The sequence below is a fragment of the Mobula birostris genome, chromosome 11 (genome assembly GCF_030028105.1).
Source record: "Mobula birostris isolate sMobBir1 chromosome 11, sMobBir1.hap1, whole genome shotgun sequence".
Taxonomy (NCBI): Eukaryota; Metazoa; Chordata; class Chondrichthyes; order Myliobatiformes; family Myliobatidae; genus Mobula; species Mobula birostris.
The window spans coordinates 113840567-113858383 of NC_092380.1; the positions used below are offsets into that span (position 1 = coordinate 113840567).

At 43.3% G+C, this 17817-nt stretch overlaps 1 protein-coding gene across 5 annotated transcripts in view; it reads right to left on the minus strand.

Annotated features, from left to right (window-relative positions):
• usp47 (ubiquitin specific peptidase 47) overlaps positions 1-17817 on the minus strand; it is a 229929-nt gene that overhangs the window by 42701 nt on the left and 169411 nt on the right. For 4 of the 5 annotated variants that reach the window (XM_072272899.1, XM_072272896.1, XM_072272898.1 and 1 more), the window contains one exon: positions 15532-16327. In XM_072272899.1, coding sequence (XP_072129000.1) covers positions 15532-16327 — 796 coding nt within the window. The remainder of the gene's footprint in view (positions 1-15531; positions 16328-17817) is intronic. The other variant, XM_072272897.1, reaches the window with a different exon arrangement.

The following is a 17817-nucleotide window of genomic DNA, read 5'->3' on the forward strand; positions in this document are numbered from 1 at the left end:
CACATCATGACAGCGTTTTTAGAAATCTCTGGTTACCCCGTCCACACTACGCTGCCTAATCGACGTTTTCAAATTTACACGAGGGCTTCGGGGGAGGAAAATGCTGTTTCAGTGTGGACGGAGGGTCAAAACGAAGAGAAAAGGCTTCAGTTACGGATTTATCCGGTCTAGTGTGGACGTAGCCTTAGGCTGCTCACTACATGCACTTTGAATTATATTTTTACTTTTTTATAGTAATATTTTGTTTTATGTGCTGTGTGTTTATTCAATTATTGTGGGTGCACCGTGGTCTGGAGAGGAGCTCCCAGCTTTTTATGCCATAGACCCCTACTATGAACTAAGGGGTCTGTGGACCCCAGGTGAGGAAGCCCTGGTCTAGAGGAACACTGTTTCGTTTGGTTGTACACATGTGCAGTCAGATGACAATAAACCTGAACCTGAACTTAGCTTACAGAAGTATCTTTAGTAAATTGTCCTTATGCCGATGTTGGTGCTGGACTGCCCCCAGTATAATCCTTGGACCGTGCTGGTTTGTTGACACAAACAACACATTTCATTGTATGTTTTGATGTCTGCGCGATAAGTAAAGCTAATCTAATATTAACCTTACAGTAAAATAACTCATGCAGAAAAGTGGAAAAGACTAATACAATCATTTTGTAACCTTGATCCTCAGTGATTTATTAGAACGCAAGAAAGCAATGAAAAGGGCGATTTGCTCACGATGATGAAATGTGTTTCAGGGGATGATTACACTTGGACAGCACTTTAAAGCTGACTAACTACTAAAGCAAAATTCTAAAAGGAGTATGTGTTCATTTTAGCAGCTAGCCTAAACATCTGTGGCTCAGACAGTCTGCTTTGTGCATCAGAGGTATCTTGAACTATTTCCATATTAAATGTTAATGCTTTGAAGAGCAAAACAAGCTTTAAAAGTTGCTCAAGAACCCTTCCCAACTCACATTAGTTACAACTGCCAGTGGAGTTGAGATGTCATGTTGAAGTAGTAGAAAATGGAAGTTGTATACAGACCCCGAAACAGTAGTAAGGATATGGTCTACAAATGTCTAAGTTGCTGTCTAAGTTGCATGCCATCTTGGTCAATGTCTCCCATCCACTACATAATGTACTGGTTGGGCACAGGAGTACATTCAGCCAGAGACTCATTCCACCAAGATGCAACACAGAGCGTCATAGGAAGTCATTCCTGCCTGTGGCCATCAAACTTTACAACTCCTCCCTTGGAGGGTCAGACACCCTGAGCCAATAGGCTGGTCCTGGACTTATTTCATAATTTACTGGCATAACTTACATATTACTATTTAACTATTTATGGTTCTATTACTATTTATTATTTATGGAGCAACTGTAACGAAAACCAATTTCCCCCAGGATCAATAAAGTATGACTATGACTATGCAATAAAAAAGGGAGATAGAAAATGCATGCCAAAGAGCAATGTTACAAAAGTCATGGGTGACTTCAATACGCAGGTAGACTGGGAAAATCAGGTTGCTGCTGGATTCCAGGAGGGGGAATTTCTGGAGTGCCTATGAAATGGCCTTTTAGAGCAGCTTGCAGTTGAGCCCAATAGGGGATCAGCTATTCTGGATTAGGTGTTGTGCAAAGAACCAGAATTGATTAAAGAACTCAAGGTAAAAGCAGCCCTAGGGGCGAGTGATCCAATTCACTCTGAAATTTGAGAAGACACTAAAGTCAGATGCATCAGTAATACAGTGAAATAAAGGGAATTACAATGACATGTGAGAGGAGTTGGCCAAAATTAACTGGAAAAGAACACTGGAAGAGCAAGAATGGTTGGAAGGCACAGGACACAGACATCCAAAGGAGGAGATAGTATTCTAAAGGCAAGATGACACAATTGTGGCTAACAAGAGTAGTCAAGGCCGACATAAAAGCTAAAGAGAGGGCCTATAATACAGCAAAAAATAGTGGGAAGTCAGAGGATTGGGATGCATTTAAAGACAAACAGAAGACAACTAAAAAAAGTCATTAAGGTAAAGATGGAATACAAAAATAAGCTAGCCTATAATATTATAGAGGATACCAAAAGTTTCTTCAGATACATAAAATGTGAAAGAGAGGCTATAATGGATATTGCAACCACTATAAAACAATGCTGGAGAGGTAGTATTAGGAAACAAGAAAAAGGCGGTCAAGCTGAATAAGTATATTGCATCAGTCTTCACTGTGCAAGATACTAGCAGTATGGTGGAAGTTCCAGAGTGCAGGGGTCAGAAGGGAGTGAAGTTGCCATTACTAGAGAGAAGGTTCTTGGGAAACTGAGAGGTCTGAAGTTACCTGAGCAGAGGTGGCTGAAGAGATTGTGGAGGCGTTAGTAATGATTTTTCAAGAATCACTAGATTCTGGAATGCTTCTGGAAGACTGAAAATTTGCAAATATCACTCTACTCTTCAAGAAGAGGGAGGCAGAAAAAAGGAAATTATAGGCCAGTTAATCTGATCTCAGTGCTTAGAAAGATGTTGGTCTCGATTATTAAGGATGAGATCTCATGATAAAATAGGCCATAGTCAGCACGGCTTCCTCAAGGGAAAACCTTGCCTGACAAATCTGTTGGAATTCTTTTAAGAAATATCAAGTAGCATAGACAAAGGAGAATCGCTTGACGCTTTGTACTTGGATTTTCAGAAGGCCTTTGACAAGGCGCTACACGAGGCTGCTTAACAATTTAAGAGCCTATGGTATTACAAGAAAGATTCTAGCATGGATAAAGCAGTGGCTGATTGGCAGGAAGCAAAGAGTGGGAATAAAGGGAGCCTTTTCTGGTTGGCTGCTGGTGACTAGTGGTGTTCCACAGGAGTCTAGGTTGGGACCAATTTTTTTACGTTATGCGTCAATGACATGGATGATGGAATCAATGGATTTGTTGCAAAGTTTGCAGACAAGACGAAGGTTGGTGGAGGGGCAAGTAATTTTGAGGAAATAGGCTACAGATGGACTTAGATTAGGAGAATGGGCAACAAAGTGGCAGAAGTGGGAAGTGTATGGTCATACACTTTGGTAGAAGGAATGAAAGGGTATACTATTTTCCATAAGAAGAGAAAATCCAAAAAACTGAGGTGGAAAGGGACTTGGGAGTCTTTGTGCGGGATTCCCTAAAAGTTAATTTGCAGGTTGAGTCTGTGGTGATGAAGGCAAATGAAGTATTCATTTCAAGAGCACTAGAATATAAAAGGATGTAATGTTGAGGCTTTATAAAGCACTGCTGAGGCCTCACTTGGAGTACTGTGCGCAGTTTTGGGCCGCTTACTTTAGAAAGGATGTGCGGAAACTGGAAAGGGTTCAAAGGAAGTTCACAAGAATGACTCCAGGATTGAATAAATTGTCATATAAAGAGCGTTTGATGGCTCTGGATCTGTATTCACTAGAATTTAGAAGAATAAGGGGTGACCTCACTGAAACCTATCGAATGGTAAAAGGCCTTGATAGAGACCATTTGGAGAGGATGTTTCCTATGATGAGATCAAAGGACACAGGAAAGAGGGGTGTCCTTTTAGAACGGAGATGGGGAAGGATTTCTTTAGTCAGAGAGTGGTGAATCTGTGGAATTTCTATTTTTAAGGCAGAGTTGATAGATTCTTGATTGGTCAAGGCATGAAGGGATACATGGTGAAGGCAGGAGAGGAAAAATGGATCAGCCATGATGAAATGGCAGAGTTCAGTGGATACAGCATAATTTTGCTTCTATGTCCTATAGTCTTATGGTCTGAGACCTAATTTGGAGTTTTGTGTGAAGTTCCAGCACCTACATACAGGAAAGATGTAAATAAGATTTTAAGAGTGCCGAGAAAATTTACAAGGATGTTGCTGGGATTTGAGGACCTGAGTTATAAGGAAACATTGAACTGTTTAGGACTTTATTCCCTAGAATATAGAAGACTGAGAGGAGATTTGATAGAGGTACATAAAATTATGAATATAGACAGGGTAAAAGCACGCAGGCTCTTTCCACTGAGGTTGGGTAAGACTATAACTAGGGGCCATGGGGTAAGGGTGAAAGGTGAAATGTTTAAGGAGAACTCCTTCACTCAGAGGGTGGTGAGTGTGGAATGAACTGCCAGCACAAGTGGTGGATGTGGGTTCAACTGCAACATTTAAGAGAAGTTTGGATAAGTACATGAATAGGGGTTGGTGGGTATGGAGGGTTATGGTTTGGGTGCAGCTCAATAGGACTAGGCAGATTAATGGTTCAGCATAGAATAGATGGGCTGAAGAGCCTGTTTCTGCACTGTAGTGCTCCATGACTCTGCAACTCTACACAAAATAAACTTACTCTTCTAACCATGGTAGGGCACAGAAACATGCCCTTCAGCCCATCTAGTCCATGCTGAACTTCTACTCTGCCTACTCCCCTCGTCCTGCACCTGGAAAACAGCCCTCCATACTCCCCCATTCATGTACCTGTCCAAATTTTTCTGAAATTTGGAAATCGAGCCTGTATTCACCACTTTCGCTGCAGCTCATTCCACACTCTCACCACTCACAGAGTGAAGATCCACTTCAGTTTTCCTTTCTGGCCCATAAGCCCATGCCACTCAATTACAACCATATAACCAATTAATCGTCCAACTTGAACGACTTTGGAATGTGAGAAGGAAGCAAAGGAAACCTATGGGGTTACCAATTCTTTTTGTTACAGTCAATTTTTGTGGCCTCTTAACACCAGGTAGAATCCCACATAATCTGTATCAGAATCAAAGCCCCCTGTAGCCTCACCCATGTACTCCTGCTTGAAGACTATAGTCCCAAATCATTACTCCAGCTACCATAGATCCTTCAAACTTGCTGCGCCAGTTGATAGGGTGGTTAAGAAGGTGCATGGTGTGTTGGTCTTCATTAGTCGGGGAACTGAGTTCAAGAGGTGCAAGGTAATGTTGAAGCTTTAAAAACCCTGGTTAGACCACACTTGGGAATATTGTGCTCAATTCTGACCACCTCATTATATGAAGGATATGGAAGCTTTAAAGAGGGTGCAGAGGAGCTTTACCAGGATACTGCCTGGATTAGACAGCATATCTTATGAGGAAAGGTTGAACTAGGGCTTTTCTCTTAGGAGAGCAGGAGGATGAGAGGTGAATTAATAGAGATGTATAATATGATAAGAGGCATACATCGAGTGTACAGCCAGAGACTTTATCCCCCAAGGCAAAAATGGCTAATACCAGGGCACATAATTTTAAGATGAAAGCAAAGTATCAGGAAATGTCAGAGGCAGGCTTTTTTACTTGGAGAGGTGGGTCCTTGGAACATGCTTCCTTGGGTGGTGGTACAGGCAAACACTTTGGAAACATTTAAGAGACTCTTAGATGGACACATGGATGATAGAAAGATGGAGGCAGGGTTAAACTGATCTTAGAGTAGGTTAAAAGGTTGGCAGAACAACCTGGGCTGAAGGGCCTGTACTGTGCTATACTGTTCGAAGTTCTATGTTCTGAGCTTTGCCCAAAATTGTAACAAGGCTGGCAACTACTGACTTGGGTCCCTACCCAAACTTTACCCCAAGGATCAGTTTTAACTTCAAAGTTCTTCCTGTCAGCAAGCACATTAGAGGAACTGGATCTTGAAAGTGAACACCGGGGGAGTAGGGGCAGGAGGCAGTAATGGGAACTATCACATCTCCACTGGGACAGCAGATCTACATTCAGGAAATGTCCTATAAACTTTAAACAGAAAAGATATTTAAACAACAGAGTAACGGCAAATCTGAAGACTGTTTCCTTCTTAATCCCCTTACTCAGTAATTCTGGTATTTTATAATAAATAAGGACAATTCCTGTGGCCTTACTCATGGCAAGTTTTATGAAGGCAGGATTACCAAACATGCAAGTTTATTATTCCTTTGCCAAAATGTGTAATCTGGCCTCCGGGTTATCCATTGCCAAGAGGTATGCGAGGTTAATTCGGATTTTCTGTCAGGGGAGTAATTTCTACTTTTTAGTATTCTTCCCAACATCAAAAATCTGTAGGTTAAATACCTTCTATATTTTTCATTACTTTCTTTTTCACATCTTCATGGTGCTGAACAAACCAGATACTTGTATTGATAGATATAAAATGACAAGTTTTTTACTTCCACATTACTGGGTTTGCAATTTCCCCATCTGAACCATGTCATGGTTGAAGCAAATAATGCTTCTTCCTTACAAGATGATTGGTGGGGGGATGGGGGAGGGAGGGAAAGAAAGAAAGGCAAGAAAGTGGAGGAGGATGGGAGAAGCAGTAAGATCACTGGCGAACAGGCAGATGCGAGCCAAAGAGAAACTATCTACAGTTGCAAGATAAAGTTTGTGAACCCTTTGCAATTACCTGGTTTCCAGTATTTATTACTCATAAAATGTAGTCTGATCTTCACCCAAGTCAAAATACACAAACACTATCTGCCTAAACTAATAACACAAAAACAATTGTACTTTTCATCGCAAACACGAGGAAATCTGCAGATGCTGGAATTTCAAGCAACACAAATAAAATTGCTGACGAAGGGTCTCGGCCCGAAACGTCGACTGTACCTCTTCCTAGAGATGCTGCCTGGCCTGCTGTGTTCACCAGCAACTTTTATGTGTGTACTTTCATGTCTTTATTGAACACATTGCTTAATCATTCATAGTCCAGGCTGGAAAAAGTATGTGAACCCTTGTATTTAATAACTGGTAGAACCTCCTTTAGCAGCAATAACCTCCACCAAACGTTTCCTGTGGCTGCTGATCAGACGTGCATAATCTTGAATTCATTGCTTCCTCAACGATTGCAAGCTCTCCAGGCCCTGAGGCAGCAAAGCAGTCCCAAACCATGATCCTCCTTCCATCATGCTTCACAGTTGGGATGAGCTGAACAAAGACTTTAGCCAGTTCCAGAGATTTCTGCAGGTCTCTTGCAGTTACCCTTCGGTTCTTTTTCACCTCCATCATTGCACGTTGTGCTCTTGGTGTGACCTTTGCAGGATGCCCACTCCTAGGGAGAGTAGCAAGAGTACTGAGTTTCTTCCATTTGTAGGCAATTTCTCTTACTGTGGACTGATGAACACTCCAGTCTTTAGAAATGCTTTTGTAGCCTTTCAGAGCTACAATTCTTCTTCTAAGGTCCTCTGAGTTGTTTTGAATCGAGGCATGGTGCAAATAAATATCTTTTTTGAAAAGATCAGGCCATGTCAGTAACCCAATGTTGTATGTCTTTTTTATAGGGTAGGGCACCTCGACAACCCACACCTCCAATCTCATGTTATTGATTTGAACACCTGACTCCAACTAGCTTCTGTAGAAAGCATTACCCCAGAGGTTCACATAATTTTTTTTGAAACTAGAAAGATTGTTTAAATGGTGTACTCAGTATTGACGAGAAGTAGTACAATTGTTTGTTTGTTATTAGTTTAGGCAGATTGTCTTTGTCTATTATTGTGACTTAGATGATCAGACTTAGATTAAATGAGTAATTAATGCAGAAAACCAGGTAACTGCAAAGGATTCACAACTGTAAGTTTGCACACTCACCAGCTTTGATCATTTTAAAGATCTTCACAATTACAGTGTAAGATTGACAGGCACATGTGGAAAAGACATTGTCCCCTTGTGGACAAAATCAGAACTCAGAGTAAAAATGCAATACTGCCATCTGTAAAATTAATGGAGAGCTCCGAGACCTCAACATCTCCTTTTGCAATTGGATCCCTAACCTCCTGACCAACAGACTGCAAGCAGCAGGGGTAAGCAGCAGAATTGGAATCAGAACCAGATTTCCAACCCCTGTCAGATCAGCCCTCGATCCCCTGCAGTTTGCCCATCATTGGTGCCGATGATGCTCTCATCTACCCGCTGAACAGAACCTATTCCCATTTGGATAAGCAGGGCAGCACTGTAAGGATCATGTTTTTTGATTTCTCAAGTGCCTTCAATACCATACAACCCTCATTGCTGGGGGAAGAGCTCCGTTCAATGCAGACTGGAACTTCCATTGTATCCTGGATAATGGACTGCCTGACTGGCAGACCACATTATGTGCAGCTTCGGAGCTGTGTATCAGACATGGCTATAAGCAGCACTGGGACTCTCTTCCTGTTTACCCTGTATACCTCGGACTTTAGATACAACACTGAGTCATGTCATCTGCAGAAATTCTCTGAGCATTCAGCAATAGTTGGGTGTATAAAGGGAGGACTGGAGGACTCTGTCAAATGGTGCAAGCTGAATCATCTGCAGCTCAACATCAGTAGATACAGGAGATGGTGATGAACTATGTACCTCCCTCTGCAATTGGATCCTCGACTTCCTAAGCAGAAGACAACAATCTGTGCGGATTGTTGATAACATATCCTCCTTGCTGATCATCAATACTGGTGCACCCCAGAGGCCCACTGCTCTACTCTCTGTACACACATGACTGTGTGGCTAGGCATAGCCCAAATACCATCTATAAATTTGCAAACAATACAACCATTGTTGGTAGAATCTCAGATGATGATGAGAGGGCATACAGGAGTGAGATATGCCAACTAGTGGAGTGGTGTCGCAGCAACAACCTGGCACTCAACATTAGTAAGACAAAAGAGCTGACTGTGGACTTCAGGAAGGGTAAGACGTAGGAACACATATCAATCCTCATAGAGGGGTCAGAAGTGGAGAGATTGAGCAGCTTCAAGTTCCTGGGTGTCAAGATCTCTGAGGATCTAACCTGGTTTCAACATATCGATGTAGTTATAAAGAAGGCAAGACAGTGGCTATAATTAATTCGGAGTTTGAAGAGATTTGGCACGTCAACAAATACACTCAAAAACTTCTATAGTTGCACCATGGAGAGCATTCTGACAGGCTGCATCACCGTCTGGTATGGAGGGGCTACGGCACAGGACTGAAAGAAGCTGCAGAAGGCTGTAAATCTAGTCAGCTCCATCTTGGGTACTAGCCTACAAAGCACCCAAGACATCTTCAAGGAAGCGGTGTCTTAGAAAAGCAGCATCCATTATTAAGGACGTCCAGCACCCAGGGCATGCCCTTTTCTCAATGTTACCATCAGGTAGGAGGTACAGAAGCCTGAAGGCACACACTCAGTGATTCAGGAATAGCTTCTTCCTCTCTGCCATCTGATTCCTAAATGGACATTGAACCCTTGGACACTACCTCACTTTTTTAATATACAGTACTTCTGTTTTTTGCACTTTTTAAAACCTACTCAATATACATATACTGTAATAGATTTATTTATTTTTTCTCTCTGCTGCTGCTAAGTTAACGAATTTCATGTCACATACCAGTGATAATAAATCTGACGCTGATGCTGATTCTGACTTTAGCAAGACTAAGCCTGCATTGCTCCATTACCACTGATGGTGAGGAAATGGGTGTGGTAAGGACCTACAAGTACCTGGATGACAGGCTTGAGTGGAGCAACAACTCTGAGGCCATGTACAAGAAGGTCCAGAGTCACCTCTCCTTTCTGAGGAGATTGAGGTCCTTTGGAGTATACAGACCTCTCCTACACATGTCGCCAGTACAATCTTCTATGTGGTGGTGTGCTGGGGCAATGCCATCAACACAGGTGATGCCAACAGGCTCAATAAACTGAGTAGAAAGGCTGGCTCTGTTATAGAAGTCAAACTGGACACACTGAAGGCTGTGGTGGAACAAAGGACCCAACAGAAAATCCTGGCAATTCTGGACAGTATTTCTCACCCCCTGCGTGCCACCTTAGCTGAACAAAGGAGCAATTTTAGTAACAGTTTAAGACAACTGCACAGCATCACAGCACGCTATACGAGGTCATTCCTACCCTCGGACATTAGGCTCTATAATGAATCAACCTACAACTGGGGAAGTGATGACTCCCGCAGGCTAGACTGTTTGAGATGGTTCATTTTGGTTGGTCAAATATGATGGCAGAATATAGTATTAATGGTAAGATTCCTGGCAGTGTGTTAGATCAGAGGGATCTTGGGGCCTGAGTCCATAGGACACTCAAAGTTGCTGTGCAGGTTGACTCTGTGGTTAAGAAGGTATATGGTGCATTGGGCTTCATCAATTGTGGGATTGAGTTTAAGAGCCGAGAGGTAATGTTGCAGCTCTATAGGATCCTGGTCAGACCCCACTTGGAGTATTGTGCTCATCCGGTCGCCTCACTATAGGAAGAATGTGGAAGCCATAGAAAGGGTGCAGAGGAGATTTACAAAGATGTTGCCAGGATTGGGGAGGATGCCTTATGAGAATAGGTTGAGTGAACTTAGCCTTTTCTCCTTGGAGCAATGGAGGATGAGAGGTGACCTGATAGTGGTGTACAAGATGATGAGATGCATTGATCATGTGGATAGTCAGAGGCTTTCTCTCAGGGCTGAAATGGCTACCACGAAAGGGCGGAAGTAGGTACAGAGGAGATGTTGAAAGCTTCAGATACCTTGGCTGAACATTGCCAAAAGTCTGTCCTGGTCCAACCATATAGAGTCCACATTTAAGAAAGCTCTACTTCCTCAGGGTGGCTTAAGAAATATGGTATGCCCTCTTTGTCCTTTACTGATTTTTATCAAACTACAATAGGAAGCATCCTATCTGGACACATCTCAGCTTAGTACAGCAACTGCTTTGCTCGTGACCACATTAAACTGCAGAGAACTGAGGACATAGCTCAGCACATCACAGAAACCAACCTCCCCTCCATGGACTCTGCCTACACTTTTCGCTACCTCAGTAAAGCAGCCAGCATAATCAAAGGACCCACCCATCCTGGACATTCTTTCTTCTTGTGGCCTTTTATATATTGGCGAGACCCGACACAGACTGGGAGACCGCTTTGCTTAACACCTACGCCCTGTCCGCCAGAGAAAGCAGGATCTCCCAGTGGCCACACATTTTAATTCCACATCCCATTCCCATTCTGACATGTCTATCCACAGCCTCCTCTACTGTAAAGATGAAGCCACACTCAGGTTGGAGGAACAACACCTTATATTCCGTCTGGGTAGCCTTCAACCTGATGGCGTGAACATCGACTTCTCTAACTTCCACTAATGCTCCACCTCCCCCTCGTACCCCATCTGTTACTTATTTTTATACACACATTCTTTCTCTCACTCTCCTTTTTCTCCCTCTGTCCCTCTGAATATACCCCTTGCCCATCCTCTGGGTCCCCCCCCCCCCCACCGCCCTTGTCTTTCTTCCTGGACCTCCTGTCCCATGATCCTCTCGTATCCCTTTTGCCTATCACCTGTCCAGCTCTTGGCTCCATCCCTCCCCCTCCTGTCTTCTCCTATCATTTTGGATCTCCCCCTCCAACTTTCAAATCTGTTACTCACTCTTCCTTCAGTTAGTCCTGACGAAGGGTCTCAGCCTGAAACGTCGACTGCACCTCTTCCTAGAGATGCTGCCTGGCCTGCTGCGTTCACCAGCAACTTTTATGTATGTTGCTTGAATTTCCAGCATCTGCAGAATTCCTGTTGTTAGCATTCTTTCTTCTTCTCCCCCTTCCCACTGGGCAGCAAATAGCAAGTCCCACCAGGCTGTTTTAAGACTATTGAATGAAAATCTGCCCAGTACACCAACACTGACTCTTGACCTCACAATCTACCTCTTTATGGCCTTGCAGCTTAATATCTGCCTGCACTTTCACTGTAACACTTTATTCTGTGTTCTGCAATTGTTTTACCTTGTTCTACCTCAGTGTACTGTGTAATGATCTGATCTGTATGAACAGTGAGACAAGTTTTCCACTGTACTTCAGTATTTTTGACAATAATAAACCACTTTAACTGTAGAGTGATGAGAATGTTGAATGGACAGGCCATGGAGTAGTTTGTGACAAAGCAAAGCGATGGAGGCAGATGTGACAACAACATTTAAGGGGCATTTAGACAGATGCATGAATAGCCAGGGATGACCTGCAGGTAGATATGATTAGTTAGACTAGCATCAGGACTGGTACTCCAGAACTATACAAGTAAAAGAGCAAAAGAAACAATTCCCAATGAGGTTAGAGACGGAATCAGATGCATGTCAGCTCTGGCAAGATTTACACACCATTACTTCCTACAAAACAAAACCTAACATCATGAATCTCTGTGATGCTTCATTATCAGATGAGCTCAAAGCCTTTTACGCACTTTGAAAGAGAGAATAAAACTACACCTGTGTGAATCCCTGGTGATCCTGTGTTCTCTGTTTTCGAGGCCAATGTCAGAACATCTTGCAAGAGGATGAACTCTTGCAAGGTGTCAGGCCTTGATGGTGTACCAGGTAGGGCTCTGAAAACCTGTGCCAAGCAACTGTTCAAAGACACCTTCATTCTCAAACACAGAAATTCTGCAGACGCTGGAAATCCAAAGCAACATACACAAAATGCTAGAGGAACTCAGCAGAACAGGTAGCATCTATGAACAGACAGTCGATGTTTCAGGATGAAACCCTTCTCAAGAATGCTGAGTTCCTTCTGCATTTTATATGTGCACTTTCAATATCTCTCTCTGCTGCAGTCAGAGGTTTCCACCTGTTTCAAAAGTGTAACAAACATACCAGTGCCCAAGAGAAGGGTGAGCTTCCTAAACGACTATCACCCACTTGCACTCACATCTACTGTGATGAAGTGTTTTGTGAGGTTGGTCATGCCTAGATTCAACTTCTGCCCAAGCAACCACCTGGCCCGGCAACAATTTGCCTCAATGTCAGTAAGGCCAAGGAGTTGATTGTAGATTTCAGGAAGGGGAAGTTGAGGGAACACACACCAGTCTTAATCGAGAGATCAGGATTGGAAAGGGTGAGTGGTTTCAAGTTCCTGAGTGTCAACATCTCTGAGGATCTATCCTGGGTCCAACATATCGATGCAATTACAAAGAAGGCACTGCAGTTTGAGGAGAATCAGCATGTCACAAAAGGCACTTGCAAATTTCTACAAATGTACCATGGAGAGCATTCTAACACGTTACATCACCGTCTAGTATGGAAGGGTCACTGAACAGGATCGGAAGTTGCACGAAATTGTAAATCCAGCCAGCTCCATCATGGGCACTAGCCACCTCAGCATCCAGGAGACTGCTAAAAGGTGATGCCTCAAAAAAGTGGCAGCCATCATTAAGGACCCCCATCACCCAGGACATGTCTTCTTCTCATTGCTACCATCAAAGTGGTGGTACAGGAGCCTGAAGACACACACTCAATGTTTCAGGAACAGCTTTTCCCTTCCACAATCAGATTTCTGAATGGACACTGATCCCATGTACACGACCTCAGTATTTTCTTTTCCCTCTTTATTTTCACTACTATTTAATCTATTATTTTAAATATATATTTATTGTAATTTATGGCTTTTAGTGTTCTGCATTGCTCTGTACTGCTGCCGCCAAACAACAAATGTCATGACATATGCCAGCAATTACCTGATTAATAGGTCAGATAATATACCTGATTCTGGTCAATGCTGACACAATGTGCCAAAGGGCCTGTTTCTGTGCTGAGTTTGACAGTGAGGCTAGGATTGGTGTGGAGAGAATACAGAATGTTGTGTTCAGAGCGTGAGGTTGCAGGGGTGATGGGAGTGGTGTACTTCAAACAGTACAGTAGAGACACAGGCCATTTGGTTCACCATGTCTGCAGTGACAATGGCCTTTGTCTGAACTAATCCCATCTGTCTGCAAGTCATCCCCGTCTGTCCAAATACTCCTTTAACATTGCTATCATATATGCTTACAACACTTTGTTGCAAACTGCTCCATTACTGTCAGAAATTGTCCCTTTCCCTCCAGTAGATGCCACCTGAACCACGAGTTCCTCTAACCTTCTGTATCGCTCCACATTTCCAGCACCTGCAGTGGTTCAAGGATGCTCACAGCCAACTACCAGGGTAACAAACACTCGTCCAACAAAACCCATATCCAAAAAGGTAAATTAAATCTACAAACTACACAAATGCAAATACAAATTGTTTGCTGGAATGGGTATATCTCAATGCATCTAAGGTCAGGAATTACAAGACAGTCACAGAGTGATACAGCATGGAAATAGGCCCTTTGGTCCAACTAACCAAAATGCCCATTCAAAGTGAGTCCCATTTACCAGTGTTTGTTCTTAACCTTCTAAACCTTTCTAAGTCAGGTATTTGTCCAACTTTAGAAGAATGGGGGGGGGGGGGTGCAGAATCTCATTGAAACCTATAGAATATTGAAAGGCCTGGACAGAGAGGACATGGGAAGGTTTCTTATAGTGGGGGAGTCTAGGACCACAGCCTCAACAGAAGGACATCCATTTAGAACAAAGATGAAGAGGAATTTCTTTAGCCAGAGGGTGGTGAATCTGTGGAATTCATTGCCACAGACGACTGTGAAGGTCAAGTCTTTTGGTACATTTAAAGCAGAAGTTGACATGTCGATTAGTAAGGGCATCAAAGGTTATGGGAAGAAGGCAGGAGAGTGGGGTTGAAGAGCGATAATATATCAGCTATGATGGAATGGAAGAACAGACTCAATTGGCCAAATGGCCTAATTCTGCTCCTATGTCTTATGGTCTTAACTGTGGCAAATAATTATTGTATAACTTCTTCTGGTAACTCGCTGCATATACATGCGGACGTTTAAAGAATTGTTGGGGTCTTAAGTTCACACTAAATCTTTCCGCTCTCACTTTAAACCTATGCCCACTACATCCTGATTCCTCAACTTTGGGAAAAACAGCAAGTGCATTCACCTTATCTATGGCCCTCGTGATTTTATACACACCTCTCCATCTCCTACGCTCCAAGGAATAAAAGTCCTACCTTGTCCAAGCTCTCCCTATAACAGTCACTCAAGTCCTGGCAACATCCTTGTGAACTTTGCGTCATTTCCAGTTTAGTAACATGGGTGACCAAAACTGAACGCAATGTTCCATGTGCAACTTCACCATTGACACTCACCTTCAGGAAGATATCAATAAGATTGAAAGAGTACAGGGAACATTTACAACGATGTTGCCAGGACTTGAGGACCTGAGTTATAGGGAAAGGTTAAATCAATTAGGACTTTAGTCCCTGAAGCATAGAAGAATGAGGGGAGATTTGATAGAGGTATAAAAGATTATGAAGAGTATAGATAAGGTTTTATTTTCCCCCACTGAAGTTGGGTGAGACTACAGCCAGAGGTCATAGGTTAAGAGTAAAAGGTGAAATTTTTAAGGGGAACATAGGGGGAACTTCTCCACTCAGAGGGTCAAGAGTGGAACAAGCTGCCAGCAGAGGTGTGGATGCGGGGTTGATTTCACCATCTAAGAGAAGCTTGAATAAGTACACGGATCCGACCAGTATGAAGGGCTATGACCTGGGTGCAGGTCAATGGGACCAAGGAGAATAATAGTTTGGCACGAACTGGATGGGCACAAAGGCTTGCTTCTGTGCTGCTCTATGACTCCATGACCAGCACCCACAACATGACTGCTAGTGTATTTACAGTATTTTATAGTTATATTACTCCTTATTTAGCAGATTGGTGACGTTAGAAATATACCCAAGAACAAAAGTCATTTTAGTAAGCACTAAACAGAGGCAACATACTTCTCTGTCCATCACCTGATCCATCCTCTGATGCGAACTGTTCTGCTTTGAAGTAAATATTCCGCGCAAGTCCTCTGCCCTTTCCGTTCTCATCATACTCGCTATCCGTCCCCGAATCCTCTTCTGCTGTGTCCCATGTTTCCTTCTTCCCTTCGCTGGCCTTTGAGCGCCGGCTGTATGTGATGCTGTGGGAGTCCAAGCCGTTGGTTAGGGACATGGGGACGGTGTCGGCGTTGCACAGAGTGTCACTACTGTGGCTAGAGCTGAGGATGTCACTGTCCACAGAGCTGGTGCTCCTGTCATTGTTTACATCGGAGTCCGACCGCTCCTCTGACTGCAATGGTGCCTCAGCGTCACACGAGGGAATCCGGTTCTCCAGTTCTCTGTTGTCCACAGACACCGACAATTTAAGATGTTGAGATGGGGACTCAATTGTTTCAAAGTCACTGCCTTCAGCGCTTCTCGGCCCATCGCCATTCCCTCCCAAACTGCAGGAAGACTGCTGCTGGTGCTGCAACAGTGAAAGGTTTCTCAGTCTCTCTGTGCTCTCCTCCAAAATTGCCTCCACTGGCTTCCTGCGTGAGGACCCCCTTGTAGACTCACAGCTGTCCTCCTGGCTGGCGGGATCCCCTGCTGCTTTCTGATGCAGGTACCTCAGTCCCTGGGAGCCTGGTGACTGCTCTGGTAATGAAACGTACAACCGAATGGTGTTGGAGTGCTGGTCCAGCAGATGCCAGAGATGCGATTCAGTGAATGGCACCTGATTATCCTGCGTGTCCGAGCTTTCGACAAATACCTAGAGCACATTAAAACTCAGGTTAACATGGATTGAAGTTAATGTTAAAAGATTTGAAGATTAGATTTATTTGTCATATGTACATCAAAAGATATAGTGAAATGCATCATTTGTGTCAACAACCACACCAATGTCCAAGCATGCTGAAGCATTTTGCAGGTGATGCCAATGTCATATGCCCACAAGTTACTAACCCAAACGCTTACAGCTTTGGACTGTGGGAGGAAACAAACAGCCGGGGGAAACCCATGTGGTCTTGGGGAGAACGTACAAACTCTTTACAGAGAGCAGCAGAAATGAACCTGGGTTGCCAGTGCTGTAAAGTGTTCCGCTAATCTCTGTGCCACCGTAGCATACTATTCTACAGTTCACAGAATCAGTGCTATCCAAACCTTCTTGCTTATCCAGCATTGTTCTCTGACAACCAAGTGCATCTCCTGAACTTCACATGTGGCTTAGCGACTAATCAAGGTGGAACTGTTTCTACTGTCAGGAGAAGGGGCAAAGGTTGGTCACAGTCAGTTGCTTTGAGCAGATGGGGCTCATCAGCTATGGTTGGCAGCTCATCTAGGAGAAGGAAAACTCTGATCTCAAATCTCCACTGGCCTTGTAGCTATTCCTGCACATGGGGAAAGCTTCAGGAGTAAACCCCGAGAAAAAATCCATGGCTGGGGTCCCTAAGCAGGTCTGCGTTGAACTCCTGTGACACCACTGGTGCCAAACTGTATCAGTCTCTGCTGTTTCTTTGGACTTATCAGCTGCGTGGAAAGGGGAAGCCTACTGCATGGGCAATAACTTGGTCTCCATATTGTACTGCCCTGGTTTGAATATCACGTTGACAGAGAGGGCATACACTCTTCAACAGTTATAATGCAATCCAGTCGTGAAAGCAGGCAGTCTGATGAAGTTTAAGAGGGTTTTACAGGTACACATGAATATGATGGTGAGATATGGATGATATATAGGAGGGAGGGCATTTGGCATAAATTGGCATCAAGACCAGTACAACATCATGGGCAAAGTGACCTGTGCAGTTCTGCACTGTTCAGTGTTCTACATTCAATCTTAGTGGGGAAACATACAGAAGTTTCAACTATCAAAGTAAATTCATTATCAATTTACATATAGTTGCAAGAAAAAGTTTGTGAACCCTTTGCAATTACCTGGTTTTCTGCATTAATTACTCAAAGTGTCGTGTGATCTTCATATAAGTCACAATAATAGACAAAGATAATCTGCTTAAACTAATAGCACACAAACAATTGTACCACTTCTCGTCAATACCAAGTACACTATTTAAACAATCACAATCTAGGTTCAAAAAAGTATGTGAACTTCTGGAGTTGTAGAGATAAGAGTTGTAATGATTTAAACTGATATATCATGTTACATTAACTGAGGAATATAACTGTGCCTTCCATTGGGAACACATTCTTACATTCCTATACACCAACACACAAGTGCACACACAGACCCTCTCTATAGTTCTC